At 58.1% G+C, this 20,283-nt stretch overlaps 2 protein-coding genes across 2 annotated transcripts; both read left to right on the top strand.

Annotated features, from left to right (window-relative positions):
• Positions 1 to 1,334: 1,334 nt before the first annotated feature.
• LOC113999664 (class II histocompatibility antigen, B-L beta chain-like) lies at positions 1,335 to 3,714 on the top strand. The gene is given in 6 exon segments (XM_027743264.2): positions 1,335 to 1,481; positions 1,976 to 2,225; positions 2,227 to 2,243; positions 2,908 to 3,189; positions 3,454 to 3,560; positions 3,675 to 3,714. Coding segments are annotated over 6 exon segments (750 nt in total). The 5' UTR covers positions 1,335 to 1,396; the 3' UTR covers positions 3,684 to 3,714.
• Positions 3,715 to 5,333: 1,619 nt separating this feature from the next.
• Positions 5,334 to 9,622, top strand: LOC113999666 (class II histocompatibility antigen, B-L beta chain-like; the record flags this gene model as incomplete). Its single annotated transcript, XM_039380561.1, has 4 exons — positions 5,334 to 5,361; positions 5,856 to 6,125; positions 6,313 to 6,331; positions 9,610 to 9,622. Coding segments are annotated over 4 exons (330 nt in total), but the record flags the coding sequence as incomplete, so codon positions are not given.
• Between the last annotated feature and the right edge of the window lie 10,661 nt (positions 9,623 to 20,283).

The raw sequence follows: 20,283 nt of genomic DNA, 5'->3' as shown, positions 1-20,283 counted from the left end.
ATGACAAAAGAGGGATGTGGACACTCCTAGATTCCAGAAATCCTGGGAACAGGGGGGGTTTGGACACGCTCAGACATTCAAAATCCTGGGAACAGGGGGGGTTTGGACACTCTCAGAACTACAAAATCCTGGAGAAAGGTGGTTTAGGCATATCTAGACCCTAAAAATCCTGTGAATGAGGGGTCTGGACACTCCCAGAGTCAAAAAAATCATAGGAACAGGGGGGCTGGGAACATTCAGACCCCAAAAATCTTGGGAACACGTGGATATGGGCTCTCCTAGACCCTTAAAATACCAGAAACTGGGTGGGTTGGGGCACTCCCAGAGCCCAAAATATTGGAAAAGAGAGGCTTGGGCACTCCCAGACTACAGAAATCCTGGGAGCAGGGGCTTTGGGACACACCCAGACCCTCAAAATCCTAAGAACAGGGGGGTTTGGGACACGTCAGCCCCTCAAAAACTCCAGAATAGGGGGGTTGGGAACATTGACACCCTAAAACTCCTTAGAACAGGGGCATTTGGGCAATGTCATCCTCCCAATAACCCAGGAACAGGGGGGTTTGCCATCTCCCAGCCCCAAGAAATCCTGGAAAGAGAGGTTTAGGTACTCCCAGACCCCAACTTTTTGAGGAGGGAGGGGTTGGGGGGTCCTGGAAAGGCACTGGGAGGGGACTGGGAGAGACTGGGAGAGACTGGGAGGTGCTAGAAGGGACTGATGGCACTGGTCCCTGTCACTGGTGGCATTGGTGTCACTGGTGTCACTGGTCCCTGTAACTGATCCCACTGGTCCGACTGTTCTCACAGGTGTCACTGGTCTTACTGGTGTCATTGGTGTCACTGGTGTCTCTGGTCCCTGTAACTGATCCCATTGGTGTCACTGGTCTCCCTGGTGTCACTGGTCACAACTCTGGGGGTCTCTGGACAGTCCCTGGGGGTCCCCGGGGGATGCTCAAACGGCGCCGTGAGACTCCCAAAATCCAAGACAGACAAAGATTCCTCTCAGACCAAAAGTGCCAGGACAGAAATCTCCTCCTGGACACGGAGTCCGTGTCCCCCTGTTCCCCCTCGCCCCCAGCCCCTTTTCTCTCCCCCCCTTTCCTCTCCCCCCCTTTTCTCTCCCCGCCGGCGGCCGCAGCCCCTCCCCGTGGCCTCGGACCCAGTCGGGACCCGCCCCCGATCCCACCGGCCCTCAGCCAATCCCAAAGCGCCCACGCCGCCCGCGCCCAATCCCAGCGCGCCGCGCTGATGACTCATCAGTCGCCGGGAAGAACAGGCTCCAACAGGGCCCGAAACCGTCCCCAGGCTTTGCCCTCAGCCAATCAGAGAGCGCCCAAAAGCCCCCAAAAAGGACCCGCCCGGCTGGTTTTGGGCTGTCAGCAGCTGTCCGGCGCTGGGCATGGAGCGTGTGCGGGGAGCTGGGGCCGTGCTGGCGGTGCTGGTGGTGCTGGGAGCCCCCCCGGCTGCGGGTGAGGACCTGTCAGGTGAGCGGGGGGGTGTGAAAGGGGGGGAAAGAGGGGAGAAAAGAGGGGGTGGGAGCCCCAAAAAAGTGAGTGCGAGGGGGTTTGGAAGGCCCGGAGTGAGTGGGAGGGGGAGTGGGAGCCCCAAAGTGAGGGCGGGGGGGTCTGGGGATTGTGGGGCCGGTGGGAAAGGGGTGGGAGAGGGGGGCAAGGGGGTGTGGGAGAGCTGGCAGAGGGGTGCCCTGTGGGTCCCTGGGTGTTCCTTGAGCCCTGGAGCGGTTCCCTGGGGCTCTAGGGGGGTCGGATCGACATTGTGGGGGTCCCCAACCCCCCTGTCCACCCCGGGGGGCCGATGGGGGCGTTCCCCCCTACAAAGAGCCGGTGCTGGGGTGTCCGTGGGGCAGAGGGGATGGGAAAGGGGGGCCCGGGTTGCCCCCCTGAGCTCCCAGCCTGCTGTGGGGGGCTGGGGGATGATGGGGGGGACGGGGCACCCCCTGACCCGTGTCCTGCACACACAGGGGTGTTCCAGGAGATGGTAAAGTACGAGTGTCACTTCATCAACGGCACCGAGCGGGTGAGGTACGTGGTGAGGGTCATCTACAACCGGGAGCAGTTCGTGCACTTCGACAGCGATGTGGGGGTGTTTGTCGGGGACACCCCGTTTGGGGAGAAGGTTGCCAGGTACTGGAACAGCGACCCAGAATTCATGGAGAGCAAACGGTCTGCGGTGGACTGGCTGTGCCGGCACAACTACGGGGTGTACACTGCCTGCCGTGGAGAGGAGAGGTGAGCGTGGGGCAGAGCGGGTCCCCTCGGGCCCTGCCCCGGGAATGACCCTGGAGCCCCTCAAACCCTCCCTGTGCCCATCCCGTGGCCTCTTTCGCCCTCCTAGTTCTTCCCAGTTTACTCCAGTCTGTCCCGGTCCATCCCAGTGTCTCCCAGTGCCCCCCCGCGTCTCCATGCGTTCATGTCATCGAGCTCCCGCCAGTCAGCCAATGAGAGTACGCCTCTCTATGACTCATCTGTTGCCAGGCAGACCCAAGGCAAAGAGTTCCCCCACTACGACTCAGCCTCCCAGTCCCGATCGCTTCCTTCCCAGGCCAGACCAGTCACACCCAGTCCTTCCCAGTCACACCCAGTCCTTCCCAGTCACTCCCAGTCCAGACCAGTCATTCCCAGTGACTCTCACTCCATTCCCAGACCCTCTCGGTCCACTCGCAGACCCTCTCAGTCCATTTCCAGTCGTTCTCACTTCACTCTCACATCTCCCAACTCTCTCCCCAGTGTCCCCCCAGCCCAGCCCCTTCTCCCCCACTCTATTCCCAGTCCCTCCCACTGCCATCCCAGTCCCTCCCACTGCCATCCCAATCCCCACCAATGTCATCCAAGCCCTCTGCCCTCCCTCCCAGTGCCCCCCAGCTCAGCCCAATGTCTCCCCCGTCCTTCCCAGTGCCCCCCAGCGTGTCCATCTCGCTGGTGCCGTCGAGCTCCCAGCCCGGCCCCGGCCGCCTGCTCTGCTCCGGGATGGATTTCTACCCTGCGCCGGTGCAGGTGAGGTGGTTCCAGGATGGGCAGGAGCTGCCGGAGCACGTGGTGGCCACCGACGTGGTCCCCACCGGGGACTGGAGCTGCCAGGTGCTGGTGCTGCTGGAAATCCCCCCCCAGCGCGGGGTCACCTACAGCTGCCAGGTGGAGCACGTCAGCCTGGAGCACCCCCTCAGCCGGCACTGGGGTACGGCCCGGCCCCCCCAGCACCGGGGGCACACTGGGGGCGACTGGGAGGGAGTTTGGGGGGAGCTGGGGGTGCTGGGAGGGGGGTTGGAGAGTCCTAAAGGGGCCGGGAGGGGCTGGGTGTGATCCCTAAAGGGGCCTGGGAAGGGACTGGCAGAAGGTTTCAGGGAGCGCTGGGTGGGCTGGGAGGTTAGGACGGAGTCTCTGGGGTCCCACGTGGTTTGTGGGAGGTTTTGGGGGTGCTGACCCCCCCGGCTCCCCCCAGAGATGCCACCGGACACCGTCCGCAGCAAGATCCTGGTGGGGGTCAGGGGCTTCGTCTTGGGCTTGGTCTTCCTGGCGCTGGGGCTCGGCTTCTACCTGCGGGAGAAGGTAAAGGGGGGTCCCCAAATGGGGGTCGTGGTCCCCCTCTTGCTCTTCCACAGCCTCTGGGCCCCCCTTGCCCCCCCAGCCCCTTTTCTCTCACCCCCTTTTCTCTCCCCACAGAGCTCCTGAGCCGCCGGCGGCCGCAGCCCCTCCCCGTGGCCTCGGGCCCAGCCGGGACCCCCCAAACCATGCTCTGATTTGGGGGTGTCGCCTGTCCCCCCCTTCCCTGCTTTTGTTCTCACCCCACCCAGCTGTTCCCAGTGTTCCCAGTAAAGCTTCTCAGTGCTCTGTAGTCCTGTTTGTTGGGGGCACTGATGGGGGGGGCTTTGAAAATCCTGGGAACGGGGGGGTTTGGGCATATCCAGTCCTCAAAAATGATGGAGAATGGTTTGGGCAATCCCGGACCCTAAAACTGCTGGGAAGAGGGGGGTTTGGGCACATTCCAGCTCCTCGAATCTTGGAAAAGAGGGGTGTGGGCACCATCAGTGTTTGAAAAACACAGGAACAGAGGGTTTGAGAACATTCAGACTCCAAAAGTCTTGGGAACACAAGGGGTATGGGCTCTCCTACACCCTAAAACTCCGAGGGACAGGGGTGTTGGAGAACTCTTAGACCCCAAAATATTGAAAAGTAGGGGCTTGAACACTCCCAGACTCCACCAAAATCCTGGGAACAGGGGGTTTGAGCACTCCCAGAAACAAAAAATCCTGTATAAGAGAGGTTTAAGCACTCACAGACCCCAAAAATTGTCAGAACAGGGGAGTTTAGGCACTCAGAGGCCCCAAAAATTCTGAGAACAGGGGGTTTCAGAGCATTGAGATAAAAAAATATTGGTAACACGGGGGTATGGGCTCCCCTAGACCTTAAAAGTCATAGGAACAAGGTTGTTAGGGCAGTCCCAGACTCCAAAATATTGGAATAGAGGGGTTGGGACATTTCCACATCCTAAAGTTCCTGGGAACAGGGGGGTTTGGGCAGTCCCAGACCCTAAAAATCCTGGGGAACGGTGGTTTGGGCACACCCAGAGGCCTAAAATACTGACAACAGGACGGATTGAGCACTCCCAGACCCTCAAAATCCTGAGAACAGGGGGGATTGGGACACGTGAGCCCCTCAAAAACACCAGAATAGGGGGGTTGGGAACACTGACACCCTAAAAGTCCTTAGAACAGGGGGATTTGGGCAATGTCTCACTCCCAATAACACAGGAACAGGGGGGGTTGTGGTCTCCCAGCCCCAAGAAATCCTGGAAAGAGAGGTTTAGGTACTCCCAGACCTCCAAAATTGTGAAAACAGAAGGGTTACGACACTCCCAGACCCAAAAACTCCTGAGAACAGGGGGATTTGAGCAATACAAGACCCCCAAAATCCCGGGAACAGGGGGTTATTGGGAACACGCGGCCACCCCGAACATAATTCCAACGCATCCAGATCACCTTAAATGCCATCTCCGGAAATCCGGGACCCTCCAAAACCCACCTTGGACCCCCCCAGCCCCGGGGCTGCCGCGGGGGCCCCCAACGGCCCTCAGCCAATCCCAAAGCGCCCACGCCGCCCGCGCCCAATCCCAGCGCGCCGCGCTGATGACTCCTCAGTCGCCGGGAAGACGCCTCGAAAAAAGGGCCCCAACTGCGCCCTCAGCCAAGCCCAGCGCGCCCCAAACCCCCCAAAACGGCGCCGCCCGGCTGGTTTGAGGCTGTCAGCAGCTGTCCGGCGCTGGGCATGGAGCGTGTGCGGGGAGCTGGGGCCGTGCTGGCGGTGCTGGTGGTGCTGGGAGCCCCCCCGGCTGCGGGCGAGGAGCTGTCAGGTGAGCGGGGGGGTGTGAAAGGGGGGGAAAGAGGGGAGAAAAGAGGGGTTGGGAGCCCCAAAAAAGTGAGTGGGAGGGGGGTTGGAAGGCCCGGCCTGAGTGGGAGGGGGGTGGGAGCCCCAAAGTGAGTGCGGGGGGTGTGGGGATTGTGGCGCCGGTCAGAAAGGGGTGGGAGAGGGGGGCAAGGGGGTGTGGGAGAGCTGGCAGAGGGGTGCCCTGTGGGTCCCTGGGTGTTCCTTGAGCCCTGGAGCGGTTTCCTGGGGCTCGGGGGGGGTCGGATCTGCATTGGGGGGGTCCCCAGCCTCCCTGTCCATCCTCGGGGGGCTGATGGGGGGCTTCCCCCCTATCCGAGAGCCGGTGCTGGGGCGTCCGTGGGGCAGAGGGGGGTGGGAAAGGGGGTTCCGGGGTGGCCCCTGAGCTCCCAGCCTGCTGTGGGGGGCTGGGGGATGATGGGGGGGACGGGGCACCCCCTGCCCAGTGTCCTGCACACACAGGGGTGTTCCAGGAGATGGTAAAGTCCGAGTGTCACTTCATCAACGGCACCGAGCGGGTGAGGTACGTGGTGAGGGTCATCTACAACCGGGAGCAGTACGTGCACTTCGACAGCGATGTGGGGGTGTTTGTCGGGGACACCCCGATTGGGGAGAAAGTTGCCAGGTACTGGAACAGCGACTCAGAATTCATGGAGAGCAAACGGTCTGCGGTGGACTGGCTGTGCCGGCACAACTACGGGGTGTACACTCTGCCTGCCCTGGAGAGGAGAGGTGAGCGTGGGGCAGAGCGGGTCCCCTCGGGCCCTGCCCCGGGAATGACCCTGGAGCCCCTCAAACCCTCCCTGGGAATCACCCCAGATCCCTCAACCCTCCCTGTGCCCATCCCGTGGCCTCTTTCGCCCTCCTAGTTCTTCCCAGTTTACTCCAGTCTGTCCCGGTCCATCCCAGTGTCTCCCAGTGCCCCCCCGCGTCTCCATGCGTTCATGTCATCGAGCTCCCGCCAGTCAGCCAATGAGAGTACGCCTCTCTATGACTCGCCTTTTTTCGAGGCGTCTTCCCGGCGACTGATGAGTCATCAGCGCGGCGCGCTGGGATTGGGTGAGGGCGGCGTGGGCGCTTTGGGATTGGCTGAGGGCCGTTGGGGGCCCCCGCGGCAGCCCCGGGGCTGGGGGTTCGGGGGGGTCCGTGGGGGAGGGGGAAGCTCAGGTGAACCCAAAAATGGGCATCCAGGGAGTGCAGAGAATTGGGAAGCTTTACTGGGAACACCGGTAGCAGTTGGCTGGTGTCAGAACAAAAGCAGGTACAGGGGGATAAACGACCCCCCCAAAATCAGCGCGGGGATGGATTGGGGGGTCGAGGCTGGGACGCTCAGCCCTCCAAGGACCCCCCCAAATCTCTTCTCAGCCTTTCCATTTCCCCACAAAGCCACTCCCATCCCCAAAAGGCTCCCACAAAACTCCCTCCCAGTTGCCCCCAGGACTCACCAAAGCCCCTCTCAGCCCTCCCAGTACCCACCAACCTCCTTCTCAGACTCTCCATTCCCCACCAGACCCTTTCCCTTACCCCCCAAACTCCCTCCCAGTTCCCCCCACAGCCCCCAGAGCCCCTCACCCCCCTCCCAGTGTGCCCCCGGTGCTGGGGGGGCCGGGCCGTACCCCAGTCCCGGCTGAGGGGGTGCTCCAGGCTGACGTGCTCCACCCGGCACCGGGGGGGATTTCCAGCATCCCCAGCACCTGGTAGGTCCAGTCCCCGTTGCCTCAAGAGAGCGCGGAGGAAAAGACTCCAGGCCAGGGGAGTGGATGAGATGAGATAAAGAGAGCAGGTCCTGTAGTGGAGCCTCAGGCCAGGGGAACACACACGACGTGCACCCCCAGGCAGTGGCTCTGGGATTTTAGAACAAGGTCCATCCAACCCCAGATCTCTCCACCCCCCACTTCTGCCCCGTTCTGCCCCCGACACACCCCTTTGGGAATTGGGCTTGGGGTCTTTGGGACCCCTTCTTCCTCAGCTTCATCTTCTTCGCAGCACCCACAGTCCTTGGAGCTCCTCCAAAGTTCTGGGCTTGAAGGTGGCTGTGTCTGTGTGATGTCTTCTGCTCCAGGCTTTTCTACAATTCTACCTTGAAAAGAAGACTAAACACGCTAACGGGATTTAGAGGGGTTGATATGGGATGGGGTAACAGGGTTGGGGATGTCCAAACATTATGCTACAGGGTAAGGGATAGAATGCAGCTGCATTAAAATCTACAATCACTACACCACTACTTCTGAAATCTACCAAAGTTAAAAATTCCAAAAAGCTCTGAGGCATCACACCTCTTCTTTTACAGTTCTATCACAACTTTTTATAAGTCAATCATATTATATTATAGAGCTCCATTTCTATGTTGTTAGGTACACCTTTTATATACTTTTATATAACTTTTATAAACTTTTTAATGTATTAATAAAATCCCAGGGATCTTGCTTGGAACTCCCCGGATCCAGGGACCGAGAGGATCTCCCTGAATAACACTTTCAGTGGGCACTGGAATCTTCAGGGTCCTGGAACCCCTGGAGCATCAACAGCTTTGTCCCTCCAAAGGGGTCCCAATTTGTTTCCAATGGTTCAAGAATACAAAAATAAACCAAATACCAGTTTCCAAAACCAAATCAACTTATAAGTCCAGAAATCACAAGTTAATATCCAAAATAGCAGAAAGGATTTCTTCAAGATTCTTTCTTTGCAACCTGAAGTACCCATTATACAAAAGAAACCAAATACCTGTTTCCAAAACCAAATAAACCAAAGACCAGTTCCAGAACCAAATAAACCAATGAGTCCAGACTCCCAAATTAATATCCAAAATCATGGCTGGGCTTCGCGAACGAAGATTTGGGAAGGGCTCTCCCCACATTTGCTACAAGCACACTGGTGGCTAAAGAGGCCAATACGAGACAGACACGTCCAGTTGCAAAAGGCAGAGCAGAAAGACTCCTTGGATGGGATCGACAGGACACGGTTCTTTCTGCGTTGTCTTTTCTCCTCGATGGTGATCCTGCTGCGTTCTCAAAGGAAGCAGCAGCGTTAGAGATGGGGTGTCTCCAGACCTCCCGACTGGAGGCCAGAGTAGACCAATGATGAAGATCAATGTGGCCAAGGCTGAGATGTTGTTTCAGGCAGTCCTTGTATCTCCTCTTCGGGGCTCCTCTCTTGCAGCAGCCGGTGGCAAGTTCACCACAGAGCACGATCTTAGGGAGGCAGTGGTTGGTCCTTCATCCTGGAGACGTGCCCTGCCCAGCACAGCTGTGTTCTCAGCAACATGGCCTCAATGCTTGTGACTGCTGCCTGTTCTAGAACAGATGGATTGGTCACATCATCTGACCAGTGGATGTTTAGGATTGTACGGAGGCAGCGTTGATGGAAGCGTTCCAAGAGTTACAGAATCACAGAATCACAGAATCGATTGGGTTGGAGAAGACCTCCGAGATCATCCAGTCCAACCCTTGGTCCAAATCCAGTCCATTTACTAGATCATGGCACTCAGTGCCACGTCCAATCTGCGTTTAAAAATCTCCAGGGATGGTGAATCCACCACCTCTCTGGGCAGCCCATTCCAATGCCTGATTACTCTCTCTGTAAAGAATTTTCTCCTGATATCCAACTTAAATTTCCCCTGGCGGAGCTTAAGCCCGTGCCCCCTTGTCCTATTGCTGAGTGCCTGAGAGAAGAGACCAACCCCCACCTGGCTAGAACTTCCCTTCAGGTAGTTATAGACGGTGATGAGGTCACCTCTGAGCCTCCTCTTCTCCAGGCTAAACAACCCCAGCTCCCTCAGCCTCTCCCCATAGGACTTATGCTCCAGTCCCTTCACCAGCCTTGTTGCTCTTCTCTGGACCCGCTCCAGCACCTCAATATCCTTTCTGAACTGAGGGGCCCAGAACTGAACACAATACTCAAGGTGTGGCCTCACCAACGCAGAGTACAGGGGAAGGATCACTTCCCTGCTCCTGCTGGCCACGCTATTTTTGATACAGGACAAGATCCCATTGGCCTTCTTGGCCACCTGGGCACACTGTTGGCTCATGTTGAGCTTCCTGTCAATTAGTACCCCCAGGTCCCTTTCTGCCTGGCTGCTTTCCAGCCACTCTGTGCCCAGCCTGTAGCGCTGCAGGGGGTTGTTGTGGACAAAGTGCAGGACCCGGCACTTGGCTTTATTGAACTTCATCCCATTGGAATCAGCCCATCTCTCAAGTCTATCCAGATCCCTCTGCAGAGCCCTCCTGCCTTCCAGCAGGTCGACACTCCCTCGCAGTTTGGTGTCATCAGCAAATTTGCTGATGATGGACTCAATCCCCTCATCTAAATCATCAATAAAGATATTAAACAGGACTGGACCCAACACAGACCCCTGGGGACCACCACTGGTGACCGGCTGCCAGCTGGATGCAGCTCCATTCACCAGCACTCTCTGGGCCCGACCCTCCAGCCAGCTCCTAATCCAGGAGAGGGTACACTTGTCCAAGCCATGGGCTACCAGCTTTTCCAGGAGTATATTATGGGAGACAGTGTCAAAGGCCTTGCTGAAGTCTAGATAGACCACATCCACAGCCTTCCCCTCATCCACCAGGTGGGTCACCTGATCGTAAAAGGAGATCAGGTTGGTCAGACAGGACCTGCCCCTCCTAAACCCGTGCTGGCTGGGTCTAATCCCTTGTCCATCCTGAAGGTGCTGTGTGATTGCACTCAGGATGATCTGCTCCATAACCCTGCCAGGCACCGAGGTCAGGCTGACAGGCCTGTAGTTGCCAGGGTCCTGCTTGCAGCCTTTTTTGTGGATTGGGGTGACATTCACCAACCTCCAATCATCTGGGACCTTCCCAGAGAGCCAGGATTGTTGGAAGATGATGGAGAGTGGTTTGGCAAGGTCTTTTGCCAGCTCCCTCATCACCCTGGGGTGGATCCTGTCTGGTCCCATAGACTTGTTAGGATCCAGCTGGCTCAGTAAGTCACTAACTACATCCTCCTGGAATACAGGAAGGCTATTCAGCTCTCTGTCTCTGTCTATCTGCTCTAGAGGCCAGTTGTCCTGAGGGCCACCTGTCTTACTGCTAAAAACTGATCAGGTGGGGTTTGGCTGCCATTCAGGCATCACCTTATACTGGGTACTGGCCCTACGTGGTGTAATGTGGAACTGATCAAATGGGGTGTCGGGACTGCTGAGCTGAGCGATCCTCATCCTACCACCGAGCCTGTTGCTCCGCGGGGACGCCCGCTAAGCACGGGCACCGACCAGCTGCTGCAGATCCTGACAGCCCTGGCCTGTCTGTGGGGGTCAGCACAGTTTATTGACAGGAAGCAACTGAGAGAACAAACGTTTTAATATCCCTTTAGTGTCACTTCAATTCTCCTTTTATTATTGAATATTGTTACATAAAAAAGTTGTTCACAGTATTTCCCTTTAATTTCCCTTTTTACTAACCAAGATTGTGTTAATAGTTATCCATAATATTGTGTTAAGATCCCTTTTTTGGTATCCCTTTAACCCCCTTTTTTCACTAGTTAATACTGTATTAAATGCTGTTTGTAGTATTTGTTTTTAAGGCCACACAATAAGATATTTTGTATCCTTTTTTAGTTCTTGATTCTCTTGGCTAAGATGATTCTTATTATTATTCTCAGTGTAATAAAAGATATTTTTTGTGTTTGAATATTTCTGGCACTTCTCTTTATTCCAGACCTCTGGGCCGAGCCCGTGGGCATGAGGTTCAAGAGTGCCTTTGGTGCCTTTGGAGCCTCTGACCACAAGAACCCCCTGCAGCTCCAGGCCGGGGGCAGAGGAGCTGCAAAGGGTCCCCGTGGGAGAGGCCCTGGGGGTGCTGGTGGACAGAGGCTGAACCTGAGCCAGCGGGTGCCCGGGTGGGCAAGAAGGCCAAGGGCAGGTTGGCCTGGATCAGAAAGAGTGTGGCAGCAGGAGCAGGGCAGTGATGCTTCTGCTGGACTGGGCACTGCTGAGGCCACAGCTGGAGTGCTGTGTCCAGCTCTGGGCCCCTCAATTCAGGGAGAACCTTGAGGGGCTGGAGTGGGTGGAGAGCAGGGCAATGGAGCTGGGCAAGGGTCTGCAGTGCATGGCCTGTAAAGAGCAGGTGAGGGAGCTGGGCTTCTCCAAGTTGGAGAAGAGGAGGCTCAGGGCTGACCTTCTCCCTGTCCACAACTTCCTGACAGGAGGCTGGAGCCAGGTGGGGGTCAGCCCCTTCTCACAGGCAACAGGCGACAGGACAAGAGGACCCGAGGACCTGCCTGTCAGGGGCTGTTTGTCAGGGACAGGAGCAGGACTTTTTGGAGAGAAACAGGGATTAGGTATTGAAATGGGCTGCCCAGGGAGGTGGTGGAGTCAGCGTCCCTGGAGGTGTTTAAGCAAAGACTGGCCATGGCACTGAGTGCCGTGGTCTGCTTGACGGGCTGGGGATGGGGCGTAGGCTTGACCCCGGCTGATCTCACAAGTCTCTGCCAAGCTCAGGGACTCTGGGCTTCTGTGCCAGCCCAGCCTTTGGGGACAGCGTGCTGGTGGCTCCGAGGCTCCGTCCTTGCCTTGCCTTGCCCAGCTCCTGGCTGCCAGGCAAGGGCCTTGTGACATCACAGCCTCTGTGGAACAGCGCGGGGGCTGAAAACTGTCAGTGCTGCGTCCCCGTGCCCAGAGCCTGGGCAGAAGTCGGCGGGCAGGGACGGGCAGAGACTGTGCAGAGGTGTCAGCTCGTCCCGCAGCAGCACGATGCCCAGCCAGGGCATCTCCTGGCTCCTCAGGCTCTCGCTGCTCCTGCTCTTGCCTGGCCCACTCGAGCCTTGCAGCCGTGCCACAGGTGCCATTGCTGAGAACTGGGCTTTTCCTTGGATGGCCCCTTGCCAGCAAAGGCAGGAGAGGCTGGAGAGAGGGGAAGGAGGGGGGTCAGGCCGCTGGGATGGTGCCGGCGGGCTGTGAGCCCGAAGCCAGCAAGGCCTTGGGCCCACACGGTGTCAGGGGAGGACTGAGAGCCCCCAGGGAGGAGGAAAGCTGGGCAGGCCCCAAGGCTGCTGGGCCTCTTCCTTGCCAGCCCTTTGGCCAAGGCCCCCAGGCAGAGGTGGGGCTCAGCCCCTGCCCAGCAATGGGGCACAGGCTGAGCCCCAGGGACACCAGAGCCAGGCGGCCTGAGCTCTTCTTCCTGCAGCGTCTGCCTGGGGCAGCCCAGCCAGGCCTGAGTCTCTGCAGGAGAGGCCAAGCCCAGCCAGAGAGGGCTCAGCCCTCTGAGGCTGCACTCACTGCAAAGGGAACAAAACATTGGCCCACAGGACATCCTGCCCCCAAATGGAGAACTGGAAAGGTCAAGAATAAAAGAGTCACCCCCCTCCAATCTTCAAGAAATGTTCAGACCTCTTTCCTAAAAGCATCCAGGACTCGGGTCACCCAGTTTTCTCTTAGACAAGGGTTTTTCCATGGTTCCCCTCAATTCCCAGGTTCAAGGGGGTCCCAGCACACTTTGGGATGTGTTGGATGCTGTATTGGGGTGCAGATATCCCCCCAAAGCTCCCTCAGAACAGGGTGACACAAGGGGGGGGCACAGAGGGGTCCCCAATCCTGATCCATCTTGGAGCAACCACACTGGGGGCAAGGAGAAAGGAGTCACCATGTCCCTGTTCCCATCCCAGGGGATGGAGCCGGCTGTGAAGCCCCGGGAGAGTAAAAACTGCTCTGGAATCCCATCTGATCCTGCTCTGTCCATCCCACCCCAATCCCACTCCAGAATCCAGCCCTGATCCCAGTCCACAATCCACCTGATCCCACTCTGGAATCCTGCCCTGAGCTGGAATCCCCTTCCCATCCCGCTCCAACCATTAGGCCCCCATTCCCCTCTGGAATCCCGGCATCCATCCTGGGATCCCTGCCCAGAGGATCTGGATCCACACACGCTGCTGGGACTCACTGGTGGGCGCGGGGTCGTATCCATTCCCCTCCCTCTTCCCTATGGAAAGAAAGCGGGATCAGCACCCATGGCACAGGATCCCCGGAATGCTGCCGGGCGGATCCGTGCCCCTTCCCGACCCCCATCCCGGGAGTTACCGGATCGGAGCTTCCAGACACCGACTCCCAGGAGGCCGATGATGATGATGATGGCAGCGATGATGGACACAGTGTCCTAGTTAGAACAGCTGGGACCGATTCCTCACTGGATGGGTGTAGCCCAGAACTGTGGATTCTATGGCCTTCCATGCCATTTTCCCAGGAACTGTTGTCAGGAGAGGCCTGCGAGGTGGGGGGGATGTCCTGAGCACCCTCATACCCTTTTATGGACTGAGCATCCTCATAGCCTTTTATGGACTGAGCATCCTCATAGCCTTTTATGGAATTCCCCACTCTGAGGGAAGAACTAAGCATCCTTTTATGGAATTGCCCGCTCTGAGGGAAGAACTAAGCATCCTTTTATGGAATTGCCCGCTGTGAGGGGAGGACTGGGCATTCCTGCCTGAACTGGAGAATATATAAACCTGGAGTTTCGGAACCTTTTTACCACTTGTGGGATCCAGAGGAGGACTGCAGCTCACCGCTCTCAACCAGCCTGAGACCACCAACCTCAACTGGACTGCAATCACCACTTCTGACCAGACTGCAACAGCTCTCCCACCAGCAGGTTTTTCCCTCTCCCTTTCCTTTGGACTTTGGGGGGGCCCAAGGAACAGCACTTTGTTCATGGCCCAGGGTGCTGGGTTCTACATTTGGGTTTTGTGGATTAAAACCAATTGCTTGTCTGTATAATCAGACTTATTGGGCAAGGGGGGCCCAAGGGGGGCCCAAGGGGGCTGGGCCAGGGGGGGAAGGGCTGCAGGGGGCGGATCCCGGAGGAGGAAACCCGCCAAAAGTGGCTCAGCAATGGTAGCCGCGGTAGCCGCGGAGTGGGGAGAGCGGAGAGGGGCGATCCCGGAGCTGGGGGACCCCCGGAATGTTGGAGGGGGGGAGCAGAGAGGGAGCGCCGGGCCCCTTAAGCGGGGGTCCCGGAGAGGGGGAAGGCCTTGGAGTGTGGAGAGGAGGGGGGGCCTTGAGGCGGGGTGGGAGCCGAGAGCGCCAAGAGGTTTGCGAGGGTGGGAGGCGAGAGAGGAGGGCCGGCCGGCCCCGGGAGGCAGAGTGGGGAGAAGTGAGCCCTGGGACCCCCCTGGCAACACTCAAGGGGACCCCGGCGAGTGGGAACCCCCCGGAGCTGCGAGACCCCCGGCAGCCCGGAGAAGGGGGACCCCCAATGCAGGCAGAAGTGCCATCAGGCCAGACAGGGGGGACCCCCCTAACCCCAGAGAGCAGAGAGGGGGAACTCCTGGGAGGGGTTTTTGGGCTGAATGTTGGTGTTTTGGAGGTTTCCACATACGCAAGATGCCCAATGAGTCCTAGAGCTGGACTTGGGAAACGCGCTAACCCTTTGTTTTCCCCCCCATCAGGATTTCTGCTTCCCAAAGCTTGGTCGGATGGAGGAGGAGGCTGTGAGGAAGAGGAAGATGCCGCGGGCCCCCCAGGCAGGTGAGGAGGAAGTCAGTGCCCCTTTGGGTCGGTCTTTTGTCTTTTGTGGTCGTCCTGCCGGGGCCGGAGTTGGGGGGATGTCCTTGGGTTTCCCTGTGGGCCGGAGGCAAATCCCCTGCGTGTCCTTGTTGCTTCCTGCCCCAGGCCCCGAGGTGAGGCCGGAGAGCGCGGAGGACAAATCCCGGCGGCAGAGCCTGGTGGGAGAGGCCGTTTTGAAGGGCTCCCCGGCGCAGGAAGGCAGCGGGGAGGAAAAGGGCCGGAGATGCCCCCGCAGGAGAGGCTGCAAAGCCAGCCCAGGGGGCTGTGAGGAGGAAAGAGCCAGCGTGTGCCGGGAAGGCGGCCGGAGCTTGAGGCGGAGCTGCGAACTGGTGGTCCCTGAGCAGCCTCCCAGCAGGGAAAAGCCCTTCAGGTGTTTGGAATGTGGGAAGAACTTCAGCAAGAGATCCAACCTCCTGAGGCACCAGCACATCCACACTGGGGAACGGCCCTACTTGTGTGGGGAGTGTGGGAAAAGCTTCAGTGACAGCTCCACCCTCCTCAAGCACCGTCGCATCCACAGTGGGGAACAGCCCTACACGTGTGGGGAGTGTGGAAAGAGCTTCACTCAGAGCTCCAACCTGCTCCAACACCTGATGATCCACAGTGGGGAAAGGCCCTACACGTGTGGGGAGTGTGGGAAGAGCTTCAAACGGAGCTCCCACCTCCTCAGCCACCAGATGATCCACAGTGGGGAACATCCCTACACGTGTGGGGAGTGTGGGAAGAGCTTCAGGAAGAGCTCTGACCTGCTCCGACACCAGATGATCCACAGTGGGGAAAGGCCCTACATGTGTGAGGAATGTGGGAAGAGCTTCAATCAGAGCTCCCACCTCCTCAGCCACCAGATGATCCACAGTGGGGAAAGGCCCTACACGTGTGAGGAGTGTGGGAAGAGCTTCAGGGACAGCTCCAGCCTTTGCAAACACCGTTGCATCCACTCCAGGGAATGGCCCTACAAGTGCTTGGAATGTGGGAAGAGCTTCAGCACAAGCCCCAAGCTGCTCAGCCACCAGCACATCCACACTGGGGAACAGCCCTACACGTGTAGGGAATGTGGGACAGCTCCACCCTCTACACCCACCGTCGCCTCCACATCAGGGAGAGGCCCTTCCACTGTGGGGAGTGTGGGAAGAGCTTCAGGCAGAGCTCTTCCTTGACCTCCCACCCACGGACCCACCAGTAATGGAAGCCCCGAGTGCCCCGACTGCGGGAAGAGCTTCGGCCGCTGCTCCAACTCCATCAGCCATGGGAGGACCCGCGTTGGATGATCCACAGGGACCCCCGTTGGGCACAGACCTGGTGTGCTGGTTTTAAGGTAAACCAGCAGGGGAAATGACAGTGGTGACATCACGGGGACATCGATGACATCACATGGACAGCGGTGACATCACAGGGACATTGGTGACATCACAGAGACAGCGGTGACATCACAGAGACATTGGTGACATCACAGGGACATTAGTGACATCACAGGGACATTGGTGACATCACAGAGACAGCGGTGACATCACCGGGGGTTAATTTTGGTGTGAAAATCTCCTGCTTTGGGCAATAAATTCTGACTCCTCCTCCGGCATCTGGCAGTTCCTCCCTGGGAACCAGGAATGGGAATGGGGACAGGGGGAATGGGAATTGGGACACCTGGAATGGGAATGGGAACACCTGGAATGGGAATGGGAACATTGGGAGCTGACTGGGAACAAGAGGAATGGGAATGGACACATCAGGAAGTGGGAATGGGGGCACCTGGATTGGGAATGGGGACACCGGGGAGAGGGATGGAGACACTGGGACCAGGTTAGGGACACCAGGAATGGGAATGGAGACAGGGGGAATGGGAATGGGAACACCTGGAATGGGAATGGGAATTCGTGGAATGGGAATTGGAACGCCTGGAATGGGAACGGGAACATTGGGAGCAGACTGGGGACACCAGGAATTGGAATGGGGACACCTGGAATGGGAATAGGGAAAACAGAGGTGGGATGGGAACACCTGGAATGGGAATGGGGACAATAGGAATGGGAATGGAGACACCTGGAATGGGAATGGGAACACGAAGAACTGGGAATGGGGAAAACAGAAGTGGGATGGGAACACCAGGAATGGGAGGAGGGTCAATAGGAATGGGAATGGGGACACCTAAAATGGGATGGAACACCTGGAAAGGGAATTGGAACACCTGGAATGGGAATGGGAACACCTGGAATGGGAATGGGAACAACTAGAATGGGATGGGAACACCTGGAACAGGAATGCAAACACCTGGAATGGGAATGGGGACACCTGGAATAGGATGGGAACAACTAGAATGGGATGGGAACACCTGGAACAGGAATGCAAACCCGTGGAATGGGAATGGGAACACCCGGGCCCGGGCTGTGTCCCTGGTGAAACAGGAGGCCAGGCCCAAAAGAGTTCACGAAGAAATTTGGGCCTGCTAACAAGCTCCCAACAGCCAAGACCATCTGTGCTCGTTCTGTTCTACTGACTGGAGCAAAGCTTCAGAGAATAGTACAGGAACATGTCCTAGGCCTAGAGGGGATAAATTAGAGAGACAGCAGGATCAGGGAGACATTGGAAGAGGAGGAATAGGCCGGGAGCCAGGGCTTTTTCCAAGCTTCAGGGAGCGGGTCAAGAACAATGGAAGAGAAGGAAGGTCAAGCTGAGGAAGATGAGTTGAAGCCCCCAGAGCCATGGAGGAAGAGTGGAAGTCCCCTCAGGATTGAGGGCCAAGAGAAGCACCGCCCCAAGCCCCGCCTGAGCTCCACCTCTACTCCGCCTATTCTTAATATGCAGAGAGAGATGTTGGAATCACTTGAATATGCATTTAATCCCAGCTGAAGATTGTATAAAAATGCTGATTTTGTGTGAAGCCTTGGAGCAAGTTTGTCCAGCGCGAGCTGGCTTGCTCCCAACGTTGAATAAACAAATACCTGGCTGCTTAAAGAGAAAAAAGTCTCTGAGCAGTTTCTCGGACCGATTTTTCGGATTCAGCGCCCAGTCAGTCCCAGGACAATCCCAGTCACTCCTGGTCTCTCCCAGTTACTCCCAGTTTCCTCCATGTGGTCCCACTCATTCCCAGTTGCCCCCAGAAGCTTCCAGCAGGATCCCAGTTGCTCACAGCCACTTCCAGTCATCCCCAGTGCACTCCCAGTTGCTCCCAGGATGATCCCAATCACCTCCTGCATGATCCCACTCACTCCTGGTATGATCCCAGTGTGACCCCAGTCACCCTCAGTGTGGTCTCAGTTGCTCCCAGCATGGGCCAAGCTTCTTCCACTGTGATCCCAGTATGGTCCCAGTTGCTCCCACTTGGCCCTAGCACAGATCCAGTCACTCCAAGTATGATCCCAGTCCTCCCTCCTGATAGTCCCAGTCATTCCCAGTTACTTCTATTGTAGATCCAGTCACTCACAGTTCCTTCCAGTTGCCCCCAGCCTGGTCCTAATTCCCCTTCACGTAGTCCCAGTCACTCCCAGTATGGTCCCAGTCACCTCCACCATGGTTCCAGACACTCCCAGTATATCCCAGTAGAGCCCTCAGCGTGCTCATTGTCCTTCCCAGTCACTCCCAGATGCCCCAGTAACATTCCAGTTTCCACCAGTATGATCCCAGTGACTCCAAGGCCCTCCCACTATATCCTATGTGGCCTCCAGTTGCTCCCAGTAGGCCTCAGTGTGGTCCCAGTTGCTCCCAGTATGATCCCTGTTGCCCCAGTTCTGGTCCTGGAGGGTCCCAGTGTGCTCAGATCCTGCTCCCGGGGGGTCCTGCTGGGTCCCAGTCCTGGTCCCGGTGTATCCTGGTGTCCCAGTCCATTCCAGTCCATTCCAGTCCATTCCAGTCTATCCCAGTCTGTCCCAGTCTGTCTCGGTCCATCCCAGTCTGTCCCAGTCCATCCCAGTCTGTCCCAGTCCATCCCAGTCCATCCCAGTCCATCCCAGTCCATCCCAGTCCATCCCAGTCCGTCCCAGTCCCTTCCCAGCAGCCGCCGCCGTTTCCCGGGTCCTGCCCCCCCGCCCCCCCAAGATGCTGACGGGGGTCGGGGCTCCGTCTTTGCCTTCGTCTCCCTGGGCCTGCCTGGAATGAAGGGGCCGCTGGGACACTGCGGGACCTCCTGAAACCAAAGGAACCCTGGGAGAATTTGGGTACTCCTGGAGTCAAGGCACAATTGGGACACTGCAGGGCCCCATGGAAAAAAAGGAACCTTGTGACACTGCGGAATTCATGGAATCCAGGGGCCTTTGTGACATGGGGGCCTCAGGGAACCAAAGGAAGCCTGAGGTGTTTCAGAAGGTCATGGAATCAAGGGGCCACTGGGACACTGCAGGGCCTCTGGCAATTAAAGGAACACTGGGACACTGGGGCAGGACATCCCCCCTGCAATGGCCCCAAGACAATGCCCCATTTGCAAAGGGGTCAGTGCTGAGCTGAGAGGGGGCCGGGACAAGGCAGGAGATGTTGGACCCCAGACTGGTTTGACCCCAAATGAAGCCCCTGATGGTGAGGGAAGCCCTGGAGTCCAAGGACTGTCAGTCCATGGGTTTCTACCAGAAAGGACCAGTCCCCTTTGCCAGGGGCAGGTTCTTCCAACAGAACCCTTCTTGGGGGGTGTGTGGAGATTCCTGCCTTGGCTGGGGACCCCAGCTTCCTTCCCAGTCCACACCAGTCATTCCCAGTCAATCCCAGTCATTCCCAGTCCCTCTACCTCCACTCCCAGACCCTCTCCGTCCATTCCCAGTCGTTCTCACTTCACTCCCACATCTCCCAACTCTCTCCCCAGTGACCCCCTAGCCCATCCCCTTCTACCCCACTCTATTCCCAGTCCCTCCCACTGCCCCCAGGTGTCCATCTCGCTGTTGCGTCAGCTCCCAGCCTGGCCCCGGCCGCCTGATCTGCTCCGGGATCGGGATTTCTAACATGCGCGGTTGGAGGTGAGGGTGGTTCAGGATGGGACGGATCTGCGCGCGTCACGTGGGTGGCCACCGACTTGGTCCCACCGGGGACTGGAAGCTGCCAGTTTGCTGGTGCTGCTGGAAATCCCCCCCCGGCGCGGGTGTACCTACAGCTGCCAGGTGGAGCACTTCCTGCCTGGAGGCACCCCCTCAGCGGCACTGGGGTACGCCCCGCCCCCAGCACCGGGGGGGCAACTGGGGGCAACTGGGAGGGAGTTTGGTGGGTGCTGGGGGTGCTGGGAGGGGGGTGGGAGGGTCCTAAAGGGTCTGGGATGGGCTTCTTGGGATCCCTACAGGGGCTGGGAAGGGACTGGCAGGAGGTTTCAGGGACCCCCGGGTGGGCTGGGGGAGAGCGGGCCGGGCTCTGTGGGGTGCCGGGGGGTGCGTGGGAGGAGGTTCTGGGGGTGCTGACCCCCCC

The sequence above is a fragment of the Pipra filicauda genome, unplaced genomic scaffold, assembly GCF_003945595.2.
Source record: "Pipra filicauda isolate LSUMZ 115617 unplaced genomic scaffold, ASM394559v2 scaffold1084_size30541_pilon, whole genome shotgun sequence".
NCBI classification, from domain to species: domain Eukaryota; kingdom Metazoa; phylum Chordata; class Aves; order Passeriformes; family Pipridae; genus Pipra; species Pipra filicauda.
Note: the sequence above shows the minus strand (reverse complement) of the source record. Positions and strands in the feature narration are given on the sequence as shown.